A 14,243-nucleotide genomic window follows, 5' to 3' on the forward strand; every position below is an offset into this window, starting at 1 on the left:
CTTTAAAATCAATTTAAAAAATCAATAAATTCCCTGCACCATCGTAAAAGCCGAAGTTCTCAAACCCTGTTTAGCGGCTTATATGCCAGGAAATTTACGGGGATATTTGTTGACTAAGGGTCATCTTTTTCAAACTCATCAAGCAATCAGTGATGCTAACGGCCCGTTGCCCTGGAAAACACCCCTCTGTTTGATCCTGGGATCTTTCATCACTCCCTCATATCTTCGCAGACCCTTCACAAGTGAGATTACTGATGCTCACTCATCCTGAGTGACCCAAAAATCACCAGATACAGGCACAGACACCCGGGAGCAGCTCAGGGTTAAGTGCTTTGCTCAGGGACAGAGTGGGAGCAAGGGGGCTTGAATCTGCGACTTCGCAGTCATCTGGGTCATAAGAAAAACAGGTGACAGCTGACAAACAAGTGATGTAATCATCCTCCAGTCAGACATGTCTGAAAGTGAGGGGGTGTGAGACTTTAGAGAAGTGGAGGGCAAGACCTTGCGCTGAAGCAGGAGTGTGGAATGAGGTCAGGTTGGCCATAGGGGTACCACACACACACACACACACACACATTTAGTGCAGCACTAATTAAATGGCCATATTGAGGCTCTACCAAAATAAAGCACAAGGATCCGCTGCCTGAACTGACCTTCTGTGCTCATGTGGGAAACAGTGTGAAGCCATGTGTCATGTGACTCCAGAAATTCCAATCTGATTTAATTAGCGGAGCGACCGCATGCAACATAGATTATTCAGAGCCGGCAGTTGGCCTCCAATTCCTACTTCAGATGGTAAAACATTAACAAGGTCCTAGCCACACTGACAAAGTACAAAAAGGACAAGCGCAAGGAGGACAGTCTCTGACAGGGGGCTTCCGCCACAGCTATTCCACGGCACAAACTGGACTTTATCCCCTGTGTCACGGCGGCAAAGACCTCATCCTCTCCACAAAATTGTGAAACAAGGCCTCCTTATTGTCAACAGAACACTCCACTCGCAGCCCGGGAACCATGGAAACCGGTGAACTCTTCAACTTCAGAGCGTCACCTGAGAAAGTCACTACTGGCACGGTCCCCCGGCCAGGTGGAGAGGGGGGGGGGGTGAACGGCAGTCACCATGGAGAGAGGTGAAAAATATCACAACTGACAAACCACCAGTAGGAAGTGAACGCAAATCATCTCATCAGGGTCGGCAATACCTGCTCTCATCATTGACCTCAGAAAAGCCACTAGAGGTTTCTGTGAGTTTTTTTTGTGCGTCTCTGGGCCCGGCACTGAAAGGACAGCATGACTAAGGCTGAGGAAGGTCACGTGTGTCACCGGCAAAAAGCCTGACATTCCAGTCACACAACCCCCCCCCCCCTTACGGAGACAGCAAGCCGCCAAATTAACACACTTTTCAAAAAACTGGCAAAAACTCTGAAGCACTTACTGCTAGCTGAAATGGACCCAAAGACATTCAGATATCAAAATCAGAGTGGAAAAGGAGAGAATTGTTGTTTATTTCAGACCTACTGTGGAGTTCGGTCTGGCAGAATTCCCACATGCTCCTCAACAGTCCAAATCCTAGTCAAACCTGCCCCTCCCTCTCCTACCCACTTTTCCTTCCGCTCTGCAGCAAAGACCGCCCACTTCAAAAAAGGCAGGCTTCCTGTTCACCTTTGACCCTCTCACTCTGAGGCTCCGCCCTGCTTTCCCTGGCCCCAGCGACAGGCAGGCAGGCTGGATGCCTGAGAGAGCAGTCATCAAAGGGAGGAAGTAGCTGTAAACCTCCCGTGTCTCACCACACACACATACACACGGCAGAGAAGAGAAAGTTCCGGAGGGCAGTGGAAGGGGTGGGGGCTCCCAGTGACTGACAGGGTGTCGTGTATCAGGGCTGTCTGATGCCCCGCCCACTTGAGATAGTTATATAAACCTCCCTGAAGGAGGGTCAGGAAACAACAAAGCCAGCAATTCAGCAGGGGCCATCACCCACATACACACACACAGCCTCCTCACTCACTTGCAGGCACACACACACACACACACACACACACACACATACGCATTCGCAAACACACACCACAGATGTGAGAGGGGGAGGGAGCAAACGAGATCTAAACCACCGAAGCAGAAAGACTGCGGAAAGACGGCACCTGCATCTCCCTTTCCACACACACAGGCAAGCCTTTACATTACTATGGTGGGAATGTGCCAGTCTACACTGCAGTTGAAGACCTTCTCTGATGGGATGGCAGAACTTCTTTCAAAGCTGCACGATCGAGCTTGTTGATCTCTCGGAGACAGTGTCATACACACATTGGACATTTATTTATTTTGTGGCAGTCAGTGACATCCAACTGCACGCCTGCACCACACTTACAGTAAAAGATGACCACATTCTACAGTTTTACTAGTTAAAATCAATGGCAACTGCAATTAGGATTCCAATTGCATTAATGTGAGTGATCAGAATTTAGATTTGGTGCAAAAATTAACTGGTGAGGGCACATTGCCATCATCACCACCATCACCTCCATTAATAACAACACAGTAAAGGATTGGGGTAGATACAGAATGAATGGATATGGTCACATGGCACACAAACATTATTTAAATAATGGTATGAATAATGAGTCATTCCACTTTATTCATAGCTCACTAATAGTATACTCAAACGCACGAGTAAAAAGCCATATTAATTGTTTTTAACGTTTTCGGTGTATATTTCAGTGAGTTTTGATATAGGAGTGAGCAACAAAGACAACGGATCATATCTGGGGTAATATTCTGTGATAAAAAAAAATAAATAAAAAATCTCCCCTCTGGGGAACTGAGAGAATAAGCTACAAAAAAAAAAAAGAAAAAAAAAACTATTATAAAGAGAAAAAAAATCTAATTCTGCAAATGTAACAAATTAGACTTATAATCCAAATAATCCCATATATTTGGTCAAGACATGTCTATGATGCATCTCATATAGTACATGTAAAAATGTAGACCTATATAAAGCAATTGAGACATTGTTATAATGCATTTCATACTGATTAAAATTAAATAGATAAATCAACAATAAAATGTCATGAATTATTTAAAATGTGAAATTAAAAGCATTAATAATATGACATGACATCTAAAAACATTATGAATTAATTAAATGTGTCATACTGAATTTATTTAATTTGGACACATTCACCGCATCATGATTTTATCAGAGTTAGTGGGCGGGTCTAAAGCTGATCAAGTCTGATCTTGCACAGACAATTGGTTTGGTCTGAAGTTGTGTCCCTTCCAACACAGTGCTGCAATTCATGAGTGATTACAAGCAGTGCTGGTAAAAGTTATTGTATGACATCAAAGTATGTACCGGGTATAGCAGATGAATTCAAATGGATAGTTATTTCAGCACTTTGACCAATATCTTGGGGGCAATATCAACAGGGGCAGTGGTGGCCTAGCGGTTAAGGAAGAGGCCCTGTAATCAGAAGGTTGCCAGTTCTAATCCCGATCAGCCAAGGTGCCACTAAGGTGCAACTGAACAAAGCACCATCCCCACACACTGCTCCCTGGGCACCTGTCATGGCTGCCCACTGCTCACTCAGGGTGATGGGTTAAATGCAGAGGACAAATTGTGCTGTGCTGCTGTGTATCACTTTTGTGAATGGTAGTGCCTATGAATGGTAGCGCAATGTTAAACGACAAGCTAGATCAGCATTAGTCCCACCCTTTGATGGTTCACAATAGTGCTGCATGAATAATCTAATTGCAATCGCGATGTCAGCCTGTGCGATTACATGAACGCAAAAGCTGCGATTTAAATGATTAGTACATGGATTGAATCGGCAACATATCACTCATTCTCTCAAAGTTTGTGAGCTGACTGAAGTCTCACTTCAGTCGAATGTGACGTGTTTGGTCACATGACTTTCGATTCGGTTCATTGGAGACCTCAGATTCGTGACTCGCATAGACATATGGGTAAACGCCGCATGACGAGCTGCATCGTACGTCAACGTCGCCGCCATATTGCGATAGGCTCTGCAATGGAGAGAAGTGCATAAAAATGCCTCACTCTTGTGCTGCTTGGGGCTGTACGCTCCAAACCAGATCTCGGGGGATTACATTTCATATTACATATTTGGCCATTATAAAATCCCGTTTTATAAATCTTAACCTTAGCTAAGCTAGGCTAAGCTAGCGAAGCTATGCATTCCTGTGTTCAAGTCAGCCTCCAAACAACGTTTTGGCTAAACGTAGGCATGAACTATTTAGACTGTTCTTAGCTGTTTAGTTAACTTTTCTCAAACTTTGAAGGTTTCCTAAAGAAATTCACCTCAGTTAACAAATCTTTACCTTAGCTAAGCTAGCAAAGCTATGCATCCCTGTGTTCAAGTCAGCCTCCAAACAACATTTTGGTTAAAAGTAAGAACTATAATACGGGATTTTATAATGGCCAAATATAATCAAAACAATTGTTTAGCCTTACCAGGGTTTGCCGTTCGACAGTAATGTAAAGGGTTTTTTGTGATTATTTAATTTTGTAGAATATTGTATGAAAGCACTGGGCATTTCAAGTTGTTATAAAGTGCACAAACAAGTTGTTTGTATGTTTCACTTTGAAATTAAATATTTCACTATTAGTAATTTGTATGCGATAAAGTGCCCTTTATCATATCGCATCTCAATATTGATCTCAATAATTGCAATATATCTTTTTCCCCAAATCATGCCGCCCTAGTTCACACTGACAGATAAAAAAAAAAAAAAAATTAATGATGAGCTAAATGTGCCCAAATTAAATAAACTGTGAAATATTTCAAATGAATGATGTTTTGATTTTCAATTGTCATTAAATTTAGTTTTATTTTTCCAATTTACATTTTAATATTTAATAATTGATTTATGTCCATTTAAAATTTTGCAACTGATAGTCCTCAACTTAAAATATCTTAAAAAAGATATTAAAAAAATGTATTAAATATATGTTGTCAAAAATGTAATTCTCAGATACTAAAATTTAGTATCAATTTTGATGTCAGTTAGCAGTGGTATCAATACATAATTTCCAGCTTTGCATCAGCAAGTTCACAGAAATTGCCAGCAAACTAAAACAATTTTAAACAGGCATTGCAGCGGACATTCCCTGCCCTGACCCAGATTAAAGAGACACGCTTTAAACATAACAGTGGAGAAGGCAGTTCCAATGTTAATTCTGAAGCACCATTGCTGCAAAATGTAAAAATCAAGAGCACTGTCTGGAAGTATTTCAGATATCAACCAGATGAATGGAGAAACCAAAAAGATATAAACATGTCCATCAATGTTGTCACCATCAAAGCAAGCAGCACGACAAATTTAGCAAAGTATTTGAAAAAAAAAACATCTCAATAAATTATTCACAGACTTTCAATATGGGAGTAAAGTTGTTCAAACGTAATATGAATATTTTTATTGCCACTGTCAAGCAATACTGTTGAAGTAAGTTAACAATAAGAATGTTTGTGTCTTTGCATCTCTCTCCACATATTACAATTGTGTAACAACGCACATATATTTTTCACTTCTGCAGCAGGAGAAGTGAGGAGTTCATTTATTAGTTTGGCTCAAAAATAGATATAAAATCAAACAAATGTTTATCAATTTATTTATTTTGTTATTTCTTTCATTATGTAGTATATACATAAACATTATTAAAGAGTTCCCGTGTTCATTTTTTCTTCCCCCAATACAAGTATTGTTAAAGAGTTTGAAATTTCAGTATCGTGACAAACCTAATATATGTTATTCCCTGCACTACTGCAAAAGCCTCCCGAAGTTTTGTGAGTGTTTCTGCTGTTGGGAATTCTGCATTCATGTGCTTATTGGCATTTGCTATTCATATCATCCTTTTGTGTATTTGGTAAAAAAACGAGAAGACATGCCTATCTATATACTTGTTTTATAATTGATCGTGCTGGCCTATCTCTAAGCAGACATTTAACTTTTGCAGACATTTTATGGCTGCTCCCATGTGCCAATATTAGTTACGACATGTTCAAGTGCCTTAAAGGCACACTAAAAAGTGCAGTTGGTTTTTAACCAAAACTTGGCAACAATTTTCATTTACACCATTGGCATTTGCAAGGGACACCTTGAACATCATTGCTTTTTTTGTCTACTGCATTTATCCAGTAAACACCAGACAAACTTATTAACAAAAGTTAAACAAAAGGAAAGTGATTTTTTTTCTGACAGAGCAGATGCAGATGGCTACATTGCATCTCCAAAACAGAAGCTATTCCGGGTTGTTCCTCGCTTAGTAGGTAGTGATGCTTTGGGCAGTGTTCTGTAAGAGTCCTCCCATTCATGAGAATGTAACTCTTTGACATGTACTACCTAAACATTGTTGGCGAGCAAGCACACCCCTTAACAGAAATGTACACTGCCACACTGCAAATGATTGGAGGAACACTAATTTGAGGTTCTTCCAAATTAAGATCTCAATCAAAGATCTTTTATCAAACTATCAAAATTGAAGGAAAAAAAAAAAGTCTGATCCATGGAAGCACCACCTTGCACTTTATGGGACTTTGAGACTTAAAGGATCTGTTACTGACTGCTTCGTGCCAGATGACATAGCATATCTTCAGAAATTTATTTCATGCCACAATAGGTCAGTGCTCTTTTGGTGGCAATAGGGGGGGTACATCATATTATAGAAGACTGTACGCACCTACACACGAACATAATCAGCAATTATAAATATATAATACACATTTATGTTAACCTTTGTGACACACAGAGTAAACACGTCCATTTTAAAACAGAATACCAGGCCAACCCGAAAAAAAAAAAAAAGTCCCCCCTATTGTTAAGTGGTGGACAGAATCATTAGCCAAGCAGTGATCCCATCCATTGTTGGGAGCATAAATCCTCCAATACCAACACAAACCACAGAGAGCAGCGGAGGACACAGGCCTCTGCCAGCCGGGGTGACTGGCACACAGTGCATCTGCTGGCTTTGCACACCCCAGTGCACATGAATAGGACTCTCCTACCTCTCAGCAGTGGGTACAGTCACACAAAACCAGCGCTGAGCCAGCCACTGGTGCCCCATATTAATTTTAATTAAGTGCCCGTGTGGGCAGACACATTTATAAAAAAAAAAAAAAAACACCTGCAGTCTCTGCATGTACCACTGTCCTGTCTGAGCAGAAAACACACACACACACACACACACACACACACACACACAAAAAACAGGATACAGTTACATGACAGCGTGGGTCTTCTGACACCTCACTAGTCCAGAAATGGTAACTCAGTGGGTTCAGCTCCACTGCTGCAGGATGGAGTCGTGTCCACATCACTGCGCGTTGCCTTATCATGTGTACACCCACCTTACTTCCACACAACCACCATGTTTATCTCTGTCAAGCACACACACACACACAGAACATCTTCCACCCCCACACAGTGCACAGCCTCACCACCCTGCCCTGACCCACATCTTGTTAAAGCCTTAAGTATGCTTAGATTAAGTCCGGTAGACACTGCTGCCACTGCTAATCAGCCAATACCTGCAGCCTGAGCTCAGTGAGGAACGGCTGAATCATTACCATTTAATGGAGGCTCACCCCCACCTGCCCCAGCGTCTGTGGGTTTCAGCCTGACGTTCTACGCCTGTCTCTGACAGAGTTAAACATTAGCCTGCGCAGGGACTTGGCCTCCGCTGGGAGATATGTGAGAGCGAGAGCATGAGAGCATGCTGGCTGTTTCTACGTCACATGCTCAGTAACCGCTGTTTTAATGCACAAGCAACTCCTTATGCTTATAATGGATTCAGGATCTCTTACCTGAGTCATATGGTCAGCGAAGGGAGATTTCTCATATTCATCTTCTCGACTTCCATTAGTCCAGGAGCAGTTGGAGTCCTCAGGCTGACTAAGTGCTGCCTCCAGCTCAGGCAAAAGGTCATCTTCAAGGAGGTCAGGGGCATCCAGACCCTCAAAGCCTGCTTCTGGAGCCCCGATCATCATGCTTTTCTCCGGTGTCTGGTAGCCATTGGTGCTGCTGTGTCTGTTGGACATCTGACAGCTAGTCTGCTGTTCGGGTTGAAACTGACTCTGCCGTGTGGAGTAGGACCTCATAGCTTCAGAGTACATCTCTGACTGGCCATAGGCTCCTTGGGCCTTGTTGGGGCATGGCAAAGAGCGGAAGGGGCATTGCTCCTGCTGGCTAACAGGTACCTGGACCCTCTGCTGACGGCTCAGGGTAGGAGCAGAGGAAAACGGACAAGTAGTCGCTGAGAGGTCAGGCACGTGATGGGAGGACGAACCAAGAGCAGATGAGGTGGTCGTCATGGAGACCGGGGCTGAAGACAAAGGCTGGCTTACGTTCATCATGGTTGGCTGCTGGGGGAAGGGGTACTCCAATGGAGGGTAAGCAGCGGATGAGCTGACTGTGCAGGAGGACAGGACGTGGGGCATGGAAGACTGCATGGAGAATGCCATGCTACCATCTTCAGAGCCAGTTCCAGGAAAACCCTGCACCTGCTGAGGGAGCTGGAAGCCCCTCTGCCGCTGTGGAGCTGCAGACATGCAGTTAGCAGCTTCCATGTAGGGTTTCGGCTGAGTGGAGGCATTAGGGACGACCCCACAGTGGAAAGGGTTTCCTCCTGAGCTCAGGGAGTTGAGGCGACTTTGCTGTTGGCTTTGAGGGAGGCTTCCCTGGTAGTAGGCAAAGTTGTGGTGGTTCTGGTAGGCTTCGCCATGCTGATGTAATGCCTGAGTGTTCATCTGTTGGTGAGTCTGGCCCAGAAGCTGGTGGTGGCCCTGCTGCTGTTGGTGTGTTTGTTGATGCTGGAGTTGACGCTGATGTTGCTGCTGCTGCTGCTGATGTCGCTGATGCTGCTGCTGGGGCATTGAGTGGTATGTGTTCCCATTCAGGTTATGGTTCCCCCACATCGGGCTGCTGCCTGCGAACATCCCGTTGGATTGAGGAGCTTGGCTCAAGGGCGTACTTTGAAACTGGGACTGCTGGGCCAGGAATCCACTGCTTGCTTCAGCGTATGGTTGGCCCATAGAGCCTTGAGCCTTGATGGCATCAAAATGGCCAATTTGTTGACCATAACCCAACCCCTGCTGGGAAGAAGACGAGGAGGGTGGTGGCATCATGCCTGGGTGCTTTCCTGTTGCCATGGGTTCTACTGGAAGACAGTCAAAGCCAGGTCCAAGGTTCAATTCATCTACTAGGGATGGCCCTGTGTTAAAACCATCATCTGCCAGTCCCTCCAGCCCGCCCACAAAAATGTTTGGGTCATCAAAGAAGTCCATGATGGGGTCAGTCATGATGTGAGCACACTGGTGCTAAATGTGGTCACAGGTTGTAGAACCAGGCACTCCCCATCACACAAAGATCCTAAGAAAGGAAGAAAAAAACAAAAAAAACAAAATGGGATTTTTGCACAGAAACTTTTTTTGCCCAGTATTTATACCAGGTGTAGCACAACGAAGAACATTTAGAAAAAAACTATGTTGCATACAATAAACAAATATTAGTACTAGCCAGCACAATATATGTGCCATAATAATAAATACTGCATGTTCACTAGGTGCTGCCTTAACTTGCTGGACGGTCTGGTTAACAGTAAACATTCACTGAAAATGAAACCTACAAGTCAAATTAGCCACACCCGACAGGCGCTATCCACTCGAAAACAAAAGCAAAAGCTCCCTGAATATAACATACATTTCAACAATATAACTGCATTGTTTTTGGACCAGAAGCCATTCTGTCTGATGAAAAGCTCAATATTAGAAACACTAAACTAACAACGGGCTATTGCAGATTAGTGGTAAGTAGCACTGTGTTTATTTTGGTGTGAATTTTTCAATGCAAGTTCTACTGCAGGACATTGCCAATAAATAAATAAATATTTTTACTGTCCACTGGTGAAAATGTAAAAAAATCTCTCATTTCCTTCACACTGTAATTGTCCACATCAAACATGTCCATCAGGCTAATATTAGCAGCACCAAGTCCAGTACAGCAGAAAGCTGCTGGGGTAACAGTGAGAATAACCCCTGAGGGAGCAGGAACCTCCCAGGCGGAGCAGGTGAACAGTCAGAGGTCAGACTTGACCAAGCCAGGTGCCGCTCGTTTGCTTTAAAACCAGCAGCGCCTGGTCCTGTGACGCTCTCTTCCCTGTTCGAGTGGGCGGTGCTGACAGCTGATGCCACTTCACCAGTCAAGACAGGCTGCTGCTCTGACCACAGACCCGAGGCTGACGGAACACTGAGGTCAGTCACGACTTGCTGACTCATCTCACACACACACACACACACACACACACACACAGAGAGAGAGAGGGTCATTGCAGGGTCTGGCAAAAGTGATGCCAGAAACAATTACCAACAGACATGCGCTGCTCTCAACTGTCACCACTGTGACTTCCTGGCTGCTGCTTGCAGGATGGCAGGTCACAGTTCACCCAGTAGAGTGGTTCTGCCAAACTGCACATCCACCAAAAACAATCACATCATTCAGAAAACTACCCTGGCACAAATCTAGAAGAAGAAGCTGTGTACTAGGATTGGGTATTGTCTCCCTTCGCCCATTCTTGATAACCTGCATATAAAGAGTGGGTATCAATGTAAACAAACAGGAGAAATAAGCCCCCAAAATGTCCAAACATTGTGTAAATATTGTAGATTGTACACTGTATTACAAATATGTCTATAGTATTCAGATCTACTCTTTCTGCCTAATTAAATAGAATTATTTTTCATAATTGGCATATATATCAGTAAATAATTATCTATCCATACCTTGTACTGTGGAAGCTACCATTTGGATACCTGACAAAAGGGAAACAAAATGCTATATTGGAAACAGTGTAGTCTTACTAAACTGCATAGTTCACTGCAGTGTTCCTGCATCTTCAGTCGGATTGCACTTCAGATCCATCAAGAAAATGCCACGGCCCAATTTACTGAAAAAGTAAAGAAATGGAATAGTCCAACGCATCAAATTCTGCAGCCTATCTGCTGCTGCAGTTTCACCGGACCTCTTCCGCGGCCCAGCATTTGTCACATTTGGATACACAGGGTCAGATTTCATCCCAGTTCTTGGCCGGTGATCACTTTGCCATTGCACCCGTAACCAGCAGCAGCCAAATGCATTCATTTGGAACACTGGTTTCCAGATGAAGGCAAGTCTTGATAAGAGAATTCCCATCACAGCCATTTGGCAGTCGTCCACTGGCAAAACAAGCATATAATTCTCTCACTCGCTCGCTCTCTCACTCACTCCAAGACAGCCATTTTGCTCATGTCAATGTCAAAACCTGACAAAGTGGCAACAATTGCATGACTAGTCTCCTTCGCCTGTTTATTCTTAATGCCACGTTCAAGCATGCGATCGGACAACTTGTTAGATTAAAATCAGAGGATGCCGGTGTGTCCCCAAAGAATAGAAACAGCAGGTAAACGTGCAAAGGAGGTCGTCCTCATCAGGTAACCAGCATGATCATTATTTCACTCAGCCCATGGTGCAAGACTGCTTTCATATAAAATGAGAGGGGCACATCGCATTTCTGATTTTATTTTTTTAATTGGCTACCATTCCAACGGGTTGCAAATTAAGGTAAATACAAATACACAAATGGTGCTGTTCGCAGACTCATTCTTGGGCTGCTTCGTTCTCTTTGTTTATTGCAGCGTGCTTCTGATGCACACACACACTTCAGTCGCTCCTGTTACACGTGACAGTGAATGCATGTAATGCTATTATAACAGACGACACACACCCCCGATTTCGAATTCACTACTTTTTCCTCAAGGAAAGTGTGTGAATGTAGATTGAAAAAGAATCAGATTTTTTCGGTGCCCACATGAACATAACTGCCTGATTTAGAAACGCAAGGATGCTTGGCCACCAGACTGCTGTGACCACAGCAAGGCCTGATTTAAACATCCGTTATGAAACTGAGCAGACAGCACATGAAGAGCATGAACTTCTGAAGATCTGTTCCGTGCTTCACCTTGTGGAGATATCACAAACAGGTTTATCTGACTGAGATAAAAAGCAAGGTACACTGAGAAGACAGAACTTCTCCATTATCAGGTAAAGAGGGGTTGTGGCTGTAGAAACAGTATATAATTGCCCAAAAAGATAATCTAGCATTACAGTGATATAAAACAAGAATTCATGCTATGCAACACCCACTAAATTAAATGTATCTTAACCATGTATGACACCCTTTATTACACTTAACAACCCTATAACAAGTTCATAGTACACAAACATAGCGCAGAAATCTTGCAAAAATCAGACAGAAACAAATAAATAAATGTGGTGAACGGGCATTTTCAGAAGCTGTGCCACAGAACCAGTTTTCACAAGGATTACCTCTAAAACAGTCCTATTTTAGGGAACTTGATCAATGGTCTGGCCCTTCCAGTCCGACTGCCACAACTTTTTATTTGATTCGTCAGGGTCTACAGCCATTAACATGATCACTGCTGTCCTATTATCTATGATTTAAGTTGGACTAAAGCAGATGCCACCAGTGTGCAACATGGTAAGGACAACCATGTTCCTGCTGAGCTGCTGGACAGGGGAAGCATTTGGATCAACATTTATAATCGCGGCATCCTGTGCCTGTGCTGTTACTGCAAAACATCCACAGCGTTCCAACAATGTACGCAACAGTTTTGAAGTTTTACATTAAGATTGGTCACCCATCAACATTAGAACCCTGTGTTCAGTCCCGCTCAGATAGGATGACAATGCACAACATGACAGCTGCCTTGCCTCTGAAGCATACCCCAAGAAAAGAAAGGGGTCCCCAAAGTCACATCAATGTATAATAAATGAGAGAAACACCAAGGGGCTTCAGATAAACAACAGGTGTCTGAAACGGCAACGACCATCCATCGACCAGGGCATCCACAATGTCGGCCATTTAAACTGCACGACTTGGTCCCGAGCTCTCAAACAGAGCCAAGCACTGCCCTAAAACACTTATCCCGTCCGTATTAGGGAATGGGTGCTCGGCGGTGTATCGCACACGTGTTTCACGAGTCCGCCGGTGTTGTGCCATTTCGCCCTTCCCGTCAAAAACGCCTCCGCTGTTTTTTACGCTGCGAGGCACAAAAACACACACCGTGATGCGCTTCAACTCTCGTTCGTACTGCCAACACCTGCGGTAGGGAATTTGGACAAGGAAGCGCAGAGCGGCAGAACACCCCTCTGGAAGCGAAGAGTTAAAAGCAGGCGCAGGTTGTTATCTGGCTGCGCGCACGTCAGCTAGGGCGCCGAACACGCTTCTACGTTCACCCGCCTTAGTAACCGCACGACACAACTCGTTCCGCGACGTCGGAACCCCCCTCGCCGCTCTTCAGGGGACGCGACGTAACTACGGAACCCACCCCGACGCCCTGACAGGAACCCTGCCTCGAGTCGGGAGACGCGCTCCGCCGGGATCACTATTTAGCAGCAAGGTGTTGCGCGTGTCCGCGGTTTTTATCTAGAAAGTTCACGGCAGGTCCCAGGTGAGACGAGGCGCCCGTTCGGGAGTTTTACGACCAGGGATTCCCTGGCGAAGCAGCTGAGCGTCACGCAGTCGCCGTCCAAAGTGACAGCTCCACGAGTTCCCACGCAGCGCCGCTTTAAAAAAAAAAAAAAAAAAAGGAAGAAAAGAAAGAAAGAGAGAAGGCGCTCGGTTCGGCCGCCGTCGAGACGGCGCGCAACTTACCGGCGAGACGTGAAGTCCTCGGCGGACGCGAGCGACGGTTCCGACCGGGGGAATCGTGCGAGCGAAGTTTGGCGTAGTTGTACCGCTGCTGACGACCTCAGCGGCAGAACCGCTGCTGACGCGATGACGATGACGGTAAAAACCGTCGATTTGCATATCAGTCACGCGCGCTGCGATTGGACGAGCGACGCTCGGTTGAAAGTGGCCGCGTCGCGGCGCGTAGCGTCGCCTCCGTTTCTCTGCCCGCCGGGAGGACCGGCGCCTGTAGGCTATGCGTCCCCGGCCAGTGTCACGGGGGTCGAGAACCGGCGTGGCGAGAGCGAGTTACGGCTCATTACTGGGTTATAAAACGGAGACGCACAAGATGGCCGCGCCGCACCCGCGGCCAATCGGAGAGGGTTTTACTTCGGCTGCGCGTGAGCGGTAGTCTCCCGGATGGCCGCGTCGAAAGCCTGCGTGTCTGAGGCTTTGATGGACGAAAGCTGAAAAGTTGTCTCGTCCGCCCCCCCCCTGCCGGTGG

General features: G+C 44.9%; 1 protein-coding gene across 9 annotated transcripts in view; it reads right to left on the reverse strand.

Annotated features, from left to right (window-relative positions):
• The window catches only part of chd9 (chromodomain helicase DNA binding protein 9), a 64,881-nt gene extending 50,843 nt beyond the window's left edge, over positions 1–14,038 (reverse strand). For 7 of the 9 annotated variants that reach the window (XM_028955818.1, XM_028955812.1, XM_028955811.1 and 4 more), the window contains exons 1-2: positions 13,724–14,037; positions 7,821–9,384 (exon numbers count right to left, since the gene is read on the reverse strand). In XM_028955818.1, coding sequence (XP_028811651.1) covers positions 7,821–9,314 — 1,494 coding nt within the window. In that variant the 5' untranslated portion in view covers positions 9,315–9,384; positions 13,724–14,037. Of the gene's footprint in view, positions 1–1,514; positions 1,564–7,820; positions 9,385–13,723 lie in introns of those variants that run through there. The other 2 variants (XM_028955813.1, XM_028955817.1) reach the window with 2 other exon arrangements.
• Between the last annotated feature and the right edge of the window lie 205 nt (positions 14,039–14,243).

Source organism: Denticeps clupeoides, chromosome 16 (assembly GCF_900700375.1).
Source record: "Denticeps clupeoides chromosome 16, fDenClu1.1, whole genome shotgun sequence".
NCBI classification, from domain to species: domain Eukaryota; kingdom Metazoa; phylum Chordata; class Actinopteri; order Clupeiformes; family Denticipitidae; genus Denticeps; species Denticeps clupeoides.